This window comes from Centruroides sculpturatus, unplaced genomic scaffold, assembly GCF_000671375.1.
Source record: "Centruroides sculpturatus isolate CEXI.00-Female unplaced genomic scaffold, Cexi_2.0 scaffold840, whole genome shotgun sequence".
Taxonomy (NCBI): Eukaryota; Metazoa; Arthropoda; class Arachnida; order Scorpiones; family Buthidae; genus Centruroides; species Centruroides sculpturatus.
The window spans coordinates 117,067-129,209 of record NW_019384981.1 but is presented as its reverse complement, the minus strand read 5'-3'; the positions used below and the strand labels follow the sequence as shown (position 1 = coordinate 129,209).

The following is a 12,143-nucleotide window of genomic DNA, read 5'->3' as shown; positions in this document are numbered from 1 at the left end:
TTAAAGTGGTTTAAAATTTTAGGTTTTACGAGATATGGTTTCTGTCAGTGAAGCCATTGGTTGGTCACCGAAAGGTTGTTTCCATGCCAAATATAAAGCACTTCGATGTCATATTCAATTTTTGCCTTCTGATAGTGAAGAATTTAACAAAATGAATAATTTTGTGATTAATTCACAATTTCGGTATTGTATTTAATATATGTATTTTATTTCTTAAAAACATGCATACATGACTTATAAAATATACTTATCTCATTCATTATTAGAAGAAAAACTTCCTGGTAATGAAGTAAAATTTAATACAGTATTTCTACTTTAATGATAGTCATTTAAGTTAAGTTTATTGTAAAATTGATGAGCATTAATTGAATGTTGCTGGATTTTTGATGCATGCAGGTCTTACTGTATTAACATGATAAACAATTCATAAAGCAAGCATTTATGTAGCAGTCTGAACATTTTCATTATTCCTTAAATGAGAAAAATTTCAGTAAGTTCAGTGAAAATGAACACACCAAGAAATTTTATATTATGGAACCATTAGTCCAGTCCATGCCTTTTTAACATCTTTTTAGGAATCGTACACACTTGAAAAGGCATACAAAAGTTGCAGCATGCTATTATTAAATATTTTGGGTTTGGTCAACAGATGGATCAAACAGTGAATGATGAAGTTATATTTAATTGAAGTAATATCAAAGTCTTGTTAATGATGTTATCAATTCTAATCCACAGTTACCTTTGCCTACATAAAATCTTTGCTTTCTTTTTTTTATTCTATAATTTTCAAATTGCAGATATATACATTTCCACTGTTGTCTGTCTGTCTGTCGTTTGTTAATCTTGAGAATGGAGTTTGATAGATGAAAATCGAAACCAGATATGGAAAGCTTAGGGCTTGAGACTCTGATTAACTTCTGGAAGTTGCATGACTTTTTAAAATTAAAAGATCATTGTCACAATGCCATGCAGCAATTTTTAATGTCACAATAAATAATTGTTTGTTTCATTGTGTTGAGGCTCTCCTGACTTTGCTACTTCTGTTACTGTGAAAATTGTGGTGCAAACAAAGCCCTTTTCACCTTATTTGTGTTTTTACTTGAATGGAGATCCTGTGGTGAATGAGCACTTGTGTAAGATATTTTTCCATTTATTTACCATTTAAATATCATTAATAGTTGGCCTAGTTAATTTGTTGTGAAGTATTTATACTAATTAGAAATTATTTATATTAAGTTATTCAGTATAAAATAGTTGCAATAATAGATTCTTTCACATTGAGAACTTTCAATATTAGCATTTCAGAACTACTTTGTATTTATAAAAATATTGTCATTTCCAAAATACAGTTTGTACATGCCTTAAAAACCCTTAATTTTTAGAAGCATTTAGAAAATAATTAAGAATCCTTAATATTCTTATTTTTGCCCTGTTTTTTCTTTTTCAAAAAGTTCTTCAAAGTCCTGCATATAAGGTATCCTCTAGTTCAAATAAAAACAGTAATGATTTTCTTGAAAAAGCATAAATTAAAGTTTTATAAAAATTGATTATTAAACGTGCTTTTTTAAGAAGATATTGTATAATTTTATGCTTTGCAAAATAAAACAATTTAAATAATGAAAAAGATGTGCTGCTGATGCAAACAAAGTTATTAACAAAGTAAATAGAAAATATAGAATTCTGTGAATTAATTTTTATGGGTGAGATTTATAATAATATCTAAGAATTGTTAGATACAGTAATATCTCAGTCTTTGTCGATAATCATGTCCACTTGTACTGAGTAAATCAATGGAGTTGAACCTTGTCTTGTGACAGACTAGAACAATCTTTCTCACTCTCCTTCCACTCTTGGTTCCCATCGGTTGCCATCTAGAATCAGATGATAGACTGGATCTACTCTCATCTGAGAAGAACATGATAGCCCAGTTGTCATTAGTCCAATTGCAATGCAGACGGCACCATTGCAAATGGGCACTTCGGTGGACTTTCGAGTGGGACACATACAACAGATCTTCAGGCGTATAGTCCATTTCTTTCACAAATGTCTTGCAACAGTTTTATGGGATATCTTAGTTCCTGTGGCTCCCTGTAAATGACTTGCCAGTTCACCAGCTGTGCTACGTCAATTCCTTTTTGCTGAAAGAACAATATACCGATCTTCTTGGGGTGTTGTACTGCTAGGACGACCTCCTCATTGTGCCTGCTGCACATTCCGCTAGTTTGAAATGCTGTCCATAGTCTAGAAATGATACTGTGTGCAATGTTAAATTCATGCACAACATCTGTTATTTTTTGCCCTTCTTCCAGCTTTCCGATTGTTCTTTCATGAGTAAAATCATCTAAATGTTGCCTAGAAGACATGTCCAGAATTTTATTATTGTAACTTCACTCCTCCACATTCAAATTTCACATCCAACGAAAACTGACTGCATGCACATATTTGCCTGAAATCTCTTATCTGTGCTGTCATGTGACCAACATGTGTGGAACTCAAACATTTGTATAAGTTTTACATAACAGAGTACATCACAATTTCAAGCATATATCAACAGGCTGCTACAGTTCAATTTCTAACTGTAATTGTTGAAAATAGCATAAGTTTTAAAATAAATTAAACTCCATTTTTGTGGCTAAGATAGGAGCATTCAAAAGTTATTTATTCCTGTTTATGTGGCCAACAGAACAAGAAAACATGCACATGTAAAAGCAATGTATTGTTTAAAGCATTTTAAATGAATTGAACTTTCATTGCTATAGTTTTTGGAACAGTTTACTGAGATCTTTTTTGAATCCTGATTGTATTTTATAAAAAATGTAACTATGTAACTGGCAAACCATGATGAATTTGCTAGAAAGGTCCTCTTAGTGTCCACAAGACAGAGTTAAGGAAACACCCCACCTAAGTAACCATCTCACTTATGTGTCCGGAAATTGTATATTCTGAAGATGGCCACATAAGTAAGGTTATACTTTTTTTAAAACAATACATCTACTTATTGAATAGGGTATGCTTTATTAAAATCAATTTTAGCATATATTTTTTTTCGTAAAGGTTTATCTCCCTTTTATCTGTGTGTAGTGTGTGCACACACACACACAAAGTTTTGAATGTATGTGTGCAAATTAATATTTTTTCATTTTTTTCTTTTGTAGGGAAACATGTATTAAAGTTCATAATATTTATGCTATTCATCGTGATATAGAATATGCAGAATTTACAAGCCAAATATCAAACAAACAATTATTATTTCACTCTACTGTATCTTCTAACATTGTTGGTATTCTTTCACGTGGTTTGAAGTTGCCAAGAGTTATTGTAGCAGAATCTGGAGTTGAAAGAACTGATGTTGGAATGCTTGGTAGTGGAATTTATTTTACGGATTCTGCAAGGTTGGTTCTGTTTATATTTCTAATGAAAATTTTAATTATTACTAATTTAATTACTCTAATAATATAAATATATTAAAATTTGTGTATAAAAAAATTTTCAAAGTGATATAAATTATATATGAAACTTATTATGTTCAAAACAAAAATCAATAATTAGAGAATAGGTAAACAAAATAAATACAAGTCAAAATTATTTCACATGTTATTTTATTAAATCAGACAGAAGTGATTGTTATAACCATATAGCATGGTAATTATTTGTGTGCATGTGTGCACACAAAAAGCCAGGGTAAAGCTTGAAGTCAGCTGAGAGTAAGAGAGGACAATGTGTGTGACATGTCTCTGGTTAGTGTGGTGATTAACATGTTTGACTATATGACTTTGCATAATATATGTCTGGAAGAAAAGATCAGATGGAGTTACGTGTAGTATAACTGTTAATAATTAAAGCATTTGCATGATGTATTAAAAATGCAAAATCAAGTTCATTCTGAGTCACTCTTTTCTTCCAGAAACTTTTAAATAATTCATTTTAATCTAAATTTATTTTTGTTTTAATAAATTTAATAGATGATGAATTTTAAGCGTGTGCCATAAACCAAACTATTTACTTTGTGTAATGAATTAGTAATCACATTATAGTCTGAAAAATCTGTCAGTTATGTATTTGTATATTAATATGGGGTTTGGCAATTATTTATAAAGTTTGTAATAATTATAGTAAATGAAACTTAATTTGCAAATGACAATCTGTTAATATAATATTATTAGTATTATAATATTGAAATGTTTATTTTAATTTTAGTTCTTGCATTAAATATTCTGCTGTGAATAAAATGAGGAATACCAGATTTATCCTGGTTTGTGAAGTTGCATTAGGAAAAGTATATCATACAAATAAGTTCCAGATTTCTCTGAGTAAGCCTCCAGAAGGATTTGAAAGTGTTCATGGAATTAAAACATCAGATTATGAAATAACTGATTTTCAGGTGAAATTATAGTTATTGCCTTTTAATTATTAAGAATTATTTTATTAAATCTTATTGTTATTTTGTGTTACAACAGGATGATGAATTTGTTATCTATGATCCTTGTCAACAACAATTAAAATATTTGATTGAATTTTCATTGCCAGAGGATGATGTGAAACCTTTTCCAGATATCACAGAGCTTTTAGAAGAAGAACCTCCTCTTAAACCTGATAAAAATCATATTAATTTAGGTAAAATGTATTTACAGATATGTTAAATTTATAAAATTAAGTAGACATATTTTGTCTGCAAATTTATAAATTGCAGACAAAAATTTCAAAAGAAAGTAATTTATTTTGAAAGTTCATGAAACTGAATGAAATATAATATCTGTATCATATGGCAAATATATTAATTTATGCTGTATATCTGTAAATTCAAGTAGAATTTATAAGATTTAATATTAAAATTGTAAAATAAATTATATACAAATTTGTAAAATATATCAAAATTGCATCTTTAAAAATACTAAAATATTTTTGTTTTCAACTGATTGTTTATTTTAACTTTCACTAAATAAAATAGCATTTTATTATTTACAGATTTTGAAACTGAAGAGAATTTAAGTGTGGAAAGTAATAAAAAAATAGAAGCTGGCTTGAAATTAATAAATAATGTAGAAAATATTGAAGTTCCCTTAAAATCAGTTGATGTCCAAGCAAAAATAATCGATTTAGTATCTGAAGTATTACAGATAATAAATAGAGAATTTGTTTATAGTTTATGTAATTTATTAATCTACAAAATTAATATATTAATTTCTATACAGGTAATTGTTCTGCAAGTGTATCAAAACAACAATGATAGTTCTGTGGAAGCCAAATATATTTTTCCTTTAGAAGTAGGAGCGGCTGTTTGTGGCTTTGAAGCATTCATAAATGATAAACATATTGTTGGTGAGATAAAAGAGAAAGAAACGGCTCATAAAGAATATAAAGAAGCCATTCAGAAAGGGCATGGGGCATATCTTATGGATGAAGAACAACCAGTAAGCATTAATTGGAAATATTAATGCTTATACAAAAATATCATTATTATGTTATTTTTCAGAATGTATTTACTGTAAGTGTTGGCAATATTCCTCCTAAAACTACAGTGATCATTAAAATTACATATATAATAGAATTGCCTGTAATTGATGAGGTGATAAATTTTAATATACCTGGTACTGTTGCACCTTGGCATTCACAATTGATTACTGAAACTCAGGTAAATTAAATTTAATTTAATCATTTTATATGAATTATTATCTAATGAGTTTTATATAAACTATATTTTAAAACTATGTGGAAATATCTTAATTTGATGCAGTTTATCTAAACTTATGTGGCATTGAAAGATGTAAAATTGAATAAATACTTTCAACTTATTCAATATTTTAAATGTTAAAAAAAAACATTCTGTAGTCAGTTGTATGAAATGTTTTACAGTCATATGCATTGCTTTGATACTGAAAGACCAAGAATATATTGTGAAGGTGTAGATTTTATACAAAATTGCTAGTTTAGATGATACTTATACCTGTAACAGCAATGGCTAACAAATATAGATGCACAATTTTTTAAATGATGCTCATCTGAGCTGCTATAATCAAATATAAATTAATCGTTAACATAAGTAAATAGAAACAAAGAAAATGTGGTAATAATTATAAACATGATGTTGCACAATATACTTGTATTTTAGATTTAATGCCAAATAATACTTTAAAAAATAATAATGTAAGTTATAAAAAATGAAATTGGTTTTCAAAAAAATTTTTGATACTTAGTTTATTTAAGATGATTTTAAATTTTTGAATGAAATTTTAATAAAACATTTATTTTATTATTAAGTGTTGTTTTTAAATAGGATGTAATGTCATCTGTAAATCTAATGGACATGAGAGGTTCATTTTCGCTAAAAATAGCTGTAGACATGCCTTTTCCCATTCATATAATTTCTTCTCCAACACACAAAATTATGACAAAGGTAAATTCTTTATGTACTTATTACTTAAATTATTAAGTTTAAAATTAAAACTATTATATGATTTATACAAAATTTATGAATTGTATTTCTTTGCAATTCTAGAGAACAGAAACAAAAGCTGTAGTGAAACTTGAAAATTCAATATTAGGTAATGGATTCACATTATGTATAAGTTTGAAAGAAGTCCATGTTCCAAGAATGTGGATTGAAAATAATTCTGAAGAAGACTCACAGGTATGTTAAATAATATGTAATAAATCTTACAAATATCTGTTTTGGTAAATATTAGTGTAATTTTAAATTATAGAAATATGTATTATAATTAAGTAAATATCAGAAATTATTTTTGATTTTATAATCTAAGTGAAGAATACAGAATTTTATAATTAGTCTTGATAATATTAATCCAAAACTATTTATTTCAAATTAGTAAAATGATCAGTCTATTTTTTGTATATGATAAAGTAAATTGTTGATAATGCAAAGATAGAGTAGAAATAAAGGAATATCTCTAAATTGATTTCAGTTTAAAGTTTGTTTATTTTTGTGAACAGTAAGACTGCCTTTTTCATAACCATTATAGATTTGGCCACAGTGAGGGCAGGCATGTGGTGAAGTTCAGGATCAACAAATACAAGAGAGAGAGACTATCTGTGAAAAATTCCTGGGTTTTTTGACTGTCTGGATTTGATCCTCTGATCTCCCAGAGCAATAATTTAACTATCTCAGTCACATAGTTCATAATAGTTTAATCATAAACTTTTGAATGCAAAATATTTATTCATATATTATTATTATCTCTTTTACTTTTGTATTGTAATCATATATTAGTAAACTGTATCATATTTAACTACTTTAGTGTCTACAGTTATGAAGTTAAAGTAATTTGTCTGAAATTTTTCAAATTTCAGTCCTACACATTCCACTCATGTCTCTCTGTCCATCCTCTTAATCTTGAGAACAAAGTTAGATAGATGAAAATCAAAATCAGATATGAAAAGCTAAGGACTATGGGCCCTGATTTATTTATGTATGAACTTCCAGTCAGGACTAAAGTTAATAACTTCAATTAAAAATTACTTTCAAAAATCATATTGATCCCTGGCTATCTGACATGGAATTTTATGGTGATTTTATAAGCCCGTCTTTAATAAAACAGCATTGTGGATGATTTTTAATGCTAATTTTCAATCTTGCATTGATTATGGACTGCCAATTTGGTCAATGGCTGCACCTTCCCTTTTTACGTTTAACAAAATGTGTAATCTGATTTTCACTGTTGACTTTAATATTGCTAGAATTTGCCGGGGCTTCCCATCTTTCTTTGAGAGAATTAAATATTTTGATTGGTTAATATGTTACAAATATTTTAATGGTCTTATTTATCAAGATTGGCTTTCACTCCAAATTCCATCAAGAAAACTTTACTCCTTTATTTACGTTTTTACTCCTTTTTATCATCTAAATCTATCTCAACAATCTTTCTTCTACTGTATATTGCAAAATCTTAATAATTTTGATGAATTTTTACATCTTGACCTCCCTGATTTTAAATTGAAATGTAAAAAAGCTCTGTATCTTTTTTAAGATTTGTTACCTGTTTTTTTTTATTTTATTTATTTTTCTTGTTTTGTTTGTTTTTATGATGTACGTTTTTGTAGGGGGCAGAAATCAAATGTCTATCCAGACTTTTCATGTAAATTTAATGAAATAAATAAATAAAATAAATTTTCTCCACAACAGAGCTAGACCGATGATTAGTATGACACTGTTGTTATCAGGAAAAATATGGTATACAAGAGCAAGAAACTACTACATATATTTTAAACTGAATAAATTAAAAATATGATTAAAATTGCAGCCCAGCATTGTAATGATGTCACAATAATTTTATTCTATATATTTTCTATCTCAAATAATTCATTTTATAAGAGCTTTCATCATAGAAGCAAGTAACAATAGGCCACTTTTTGTAATATATATCAATATTAGATTTTCAGAATTTGGATTTGCTTTTCTATGTATAATTTAATATCATTTTTTGACTGTGGAACCTTGTTATAATTAATTTTTATGATTTTATTTCAGGTAACACAAATATTTATCAATTTATTATTAATATAGATTTTTTTTAAACAGGTTTGCATGTTGACATTTTATCCAGAATTTGAAGCAGTTACAAATCCTCATCCTGAGATAATTATTGCATTAGATGCATCAAATTCTATGCAAGGGAAATTATTTGCAGATGCTTTGAAGACAGCTGTTCTATGTCTCAAAAATCTTCCACACAATTGTTATTTTAATATAGTAGTTTTTGGATCAGGTAATAATGAAAATGATTGTTATAATTCTACATATATTTTATTAAATATCATTATCTTATGCACTTTATTTTGTTCTTATTAGTACAGGTATGTGCCACTTAACATTCTGAAAAAGATGTTATTGAGCAAATTTTATAGAGAAACCTTATATAGTTTAGTCTATTACTCATAAAGGCCATATGTAATACAATTGTGACAATGTGACAATGATTAGATATGTTTAGATACATAAATACTTAACATAAAGATACAATCTGTTACTAATTTTTCAGCTCCATTATAATCTTATGGAACATTTGTTCCTAAAGTAAGTAGTGCATACCTGTATTTAACTACTTTTTTATAGTTAAAATTTAATTGTATAGTTTTAATTATTTTTGAATAAATTTTCAGACTATTTAATGTTAATTCTTTAAGTACAGACATATTGTATATTAATGATTATTTTAATAAAGAGATATATTACATAATCTATAAATTTTTCATCAAGTCTTATCCCAGTCATGACAATAATACTTTAAAAACATTTGACCCATTAACAATGAATATTTTTTTTGTCACAACTACTGTTTTTCTGTTTATTATAAAGATGCAATTATAATGCATTCTTGTTTAGTTTCAATATGTGCATTTTGTAGGCATTGTGTTGTTTTTATTATTATTTTTTTACTTTGCATTTCCAAAAATTTTAAAACTTCAAAAAAAAAAAAAAAGTTGATCTGCTTTTAAAGTTTACAAATTGTATTGAAGTTTTTGTTAAATGTTTAGTTGAAATTCATGCAATATTTTTTTTTTTTGCTTTTTTTGAATATTTTCTTTTCTGTAGGACTGTTCTAAATATGTTAATAATAGTAATAATATTTCACTAATCTCTAATATGGAAAAATCCACAGTGTACAATGGAAATCATTTTGTATCATCTACTATCGGGAAATTTCAAAAATTTAATCCAGATTAAGTCATTTGAATTTTTCTTGAACAGTTGTAATTGTGTCCATATTTTACCATTCCAGATGATCTCATTACAAAAGTACCGTAAAGTGTCGTTTATCTGAATCAATCGGGGACTGGGGTTGTTCGGATAACTTATTTTTCGGATAACCGATTATGTACGAAAAAATATATTAACCTATCCCATCCTGAAATTTTTCTCCATTGCGTGTCACTTTGCATTGAATTTTTGTCGATGTTAAGCCTAATGTAAACTTTTTAAAATAATAATCGTGGCTATTGTATCATTAAAAATTATTTCTTTATTTTGTACAAACAAAATAAATATATTGAAAAATATAAAAACAATAAAAAATTATACTTCAGAAGTTAATTTAGTATGAAAAACGTAAAATATTTGAGTAGCCCAAGACATAGCCAAAGATTGCAGTGCCACAACACTAGTGGAAATTTAAATTTGCCAACTGGAATTTTTTCGGATAACCGACTTTCGGATAAATGACGCTCCACTGTAAATAAACTCTTAATGTTGAAAAAAGTCATTCATACAAATAAATTGCAAGAATTTAAAAGATTTAAATGAAAAACAAAATCTCTACTGTTTTTAAATCATAATTTATTTATCAAAGAAATTAGCCCACTAGTGATCTAACATGTAGTTGGTTATGGGTTTGCACCTGCAGTTGGTAACTGTCTTTTATTTGGGTGGCTAGTCCTCCAATGAACTGTATTGTCCTCTAGTCCTCCATTTATCAATAATGTTTTTCTTTTAAGTATATGCTTAATTGTTTGTTTTTGTTTAATTTTACTTTATATTACTGGCAGACAACATTCCAATATTTTATTTTCTTACTTTAAAGTAATAGTTTCATCTTTATCACTCAACAGAAAGAGAAAGACACTACTATTAATTACAGTCAGACAAGAAAATAAAATTGAGGGACTTAGTTAGGGTGGCATTGTGCAACAGTTAATAATAATTTTAACATTGATTTTAAAACCCTACTTATAGTCTATTTACTATTTTATGATTTATAGTCAGTCAATAAATATTTGCTGGCTAACAAATGTCCTTTATAATCCTTTAACAATATCTGTGCAATATCCTCTTGTTTAATATAAGAAAGTTGGATACCCTATTCACATTTTACCAACATTCTGGCCATGTGGAGTTTTCTAGGTTTTCTTTACATGTGTAACACTTAAATAGAGGCCAGTTTTCTGTAGAAAATTGGGGGCATCCCTTGACAGATCACTTGTGTTGCATTGTCTTATTTCATCAATCCAGTTTAATCAGAGAAATTATTCATGCTTCCATTATTTTTTATTACCTTTCATTAGACGTCTTTGGTTTGGTTTATTTTGTAATTTTTACTTTTCTAGCTCTGTTATATATAAAAAAGGGAAAGTATGGTTATCAGTCAAAATGACCCCTAAGATTTTTACATTTTTGGACTCAGGACACCTTGAAATATCAAGAAATGCAAAAAAATTTTGGATGTTTTCCTGTATGTATGGATGTTTGTGTGGGGGACTAATTTTTTTTCACCTTCTATGAAGCTCAATAACTCCTGTGCTTTTTGTCGAAAATTTCTGAAATTTGCAGGGAGGTTCATGCATTGGGGATTGATGCTATTAAATTTTTGTGGTTAAAGGTTGACAGGATAGAGAGATAAAAGCGGTTGTGTTTATCTCCAGTAGGATCAGACTTAATGACGATTTTATTTGTTATTATCATTTACAATTTTTTATAAAAACCTGTCCCCACCCTCAAAATTAAGCTTTTTTGCAATTTTACAATAATTAAAAATATAAAAGTTTTCTAATAAAATATAACATATGGCACCATCAAAATTTTAAATGTTGCTGGATTTTTATTTAATTAAATAATAAAAGTAATACAATACTAAAATTTGATTTACCAGAAGTCTTATATTCTTTATTTTTATATTTAAATATTATTTCTTTTTGATAGTGTTTCATGAGTTATTTCCATCAAGTCAAATATGCAATTCAAAAAATGTGCAAAAAGCTATGAATTTCCTGAAACAGGTTACATTATTAGGTAATACAGAATTTTCAAGAGTTTTAAAATATTATCAATTAACTGCTGGAAAAGGCATAAAGAATATAATTCTTTTGAGTGATGGTGATGTTAATAATGAAAGGATAATATTTAAAAGTATCAAATCTTATAGCAACAAAGTGAGGATATTTACAATAGGTTTAAGGTAAGAACTATTTGAAATTTTATCATCATTGTAAGTAATGTGAAATTTTTTATATTATTATACTACTAACTCTTTGCTGTTTTTTATAGTTCAACTACTTATATCAACAAACATACATTGCAACAAATTGCTAATAAAAGTGGAGGTGTGTACGAATGTTTAGATACTTTAAATTTAGAAAACTGGAAGAATATGGTAAATATAATATTTGGCATAAAGAAAATCTGAATTTATTAATCT

At 27.3% G+C, this 12,143-nt stretch overlaps 1 protein-coding gene across 2 annotated transcripts in view; it reads left to right on the top strand.

The window, feature by feature from the left end:
- LOC111632797 (poly [ADP-ribose] polymerase 4-like) overlaps positions 1-12,143 on the top strand; it is a 38,233-nt gene that overhangs the window by 16,790 nt on the left and 9,300 nt on the right. For both annotated transcript variants that reach the window (XM_023377327.1, XM_023377326.1), the window contains exons 9-20: positions 23-183; positions 3,156-3,392; positions 4,198-4,381; positions 4,458-4,614; positions 4,966-5,108; positions 5,193-5,411; positions 5,474-5,632; positions 6,275-6,394; positions 6,497-6,628; positions 8,534-8,720; positions 11,648-11,903; positions 11,993-12,098. In XM_023377327.1, the coding sequence (XP_023233095.1) occupies positions 23-183; positions 3,156-3,392; positions 4,198-4,381; positions 4,458-4,614; positions 4,966-5,108; positions 5,193-5,411; positions 5,474-5,632; positions 6,275-6,394; positions 6,497-6,628; positions 8,534-8,720; positions 11,648-11,903; positions 11,993-12,098 (2,061 nt within the window). The remainder of the gene's footprint in view (positions 1-22; positions 184-3,155; positions 3,393-4,197; positions 4,382-4,457; positions 4,615-4,965; positions 5,109-5,192; positions 5,412-5,473; positions 5,633-6,274; positions 6,395-6,496; positions 6,629-8,533; positions 8,721-11,647; positions 11,904-11,992; positions 12,099-12,143) is intronic.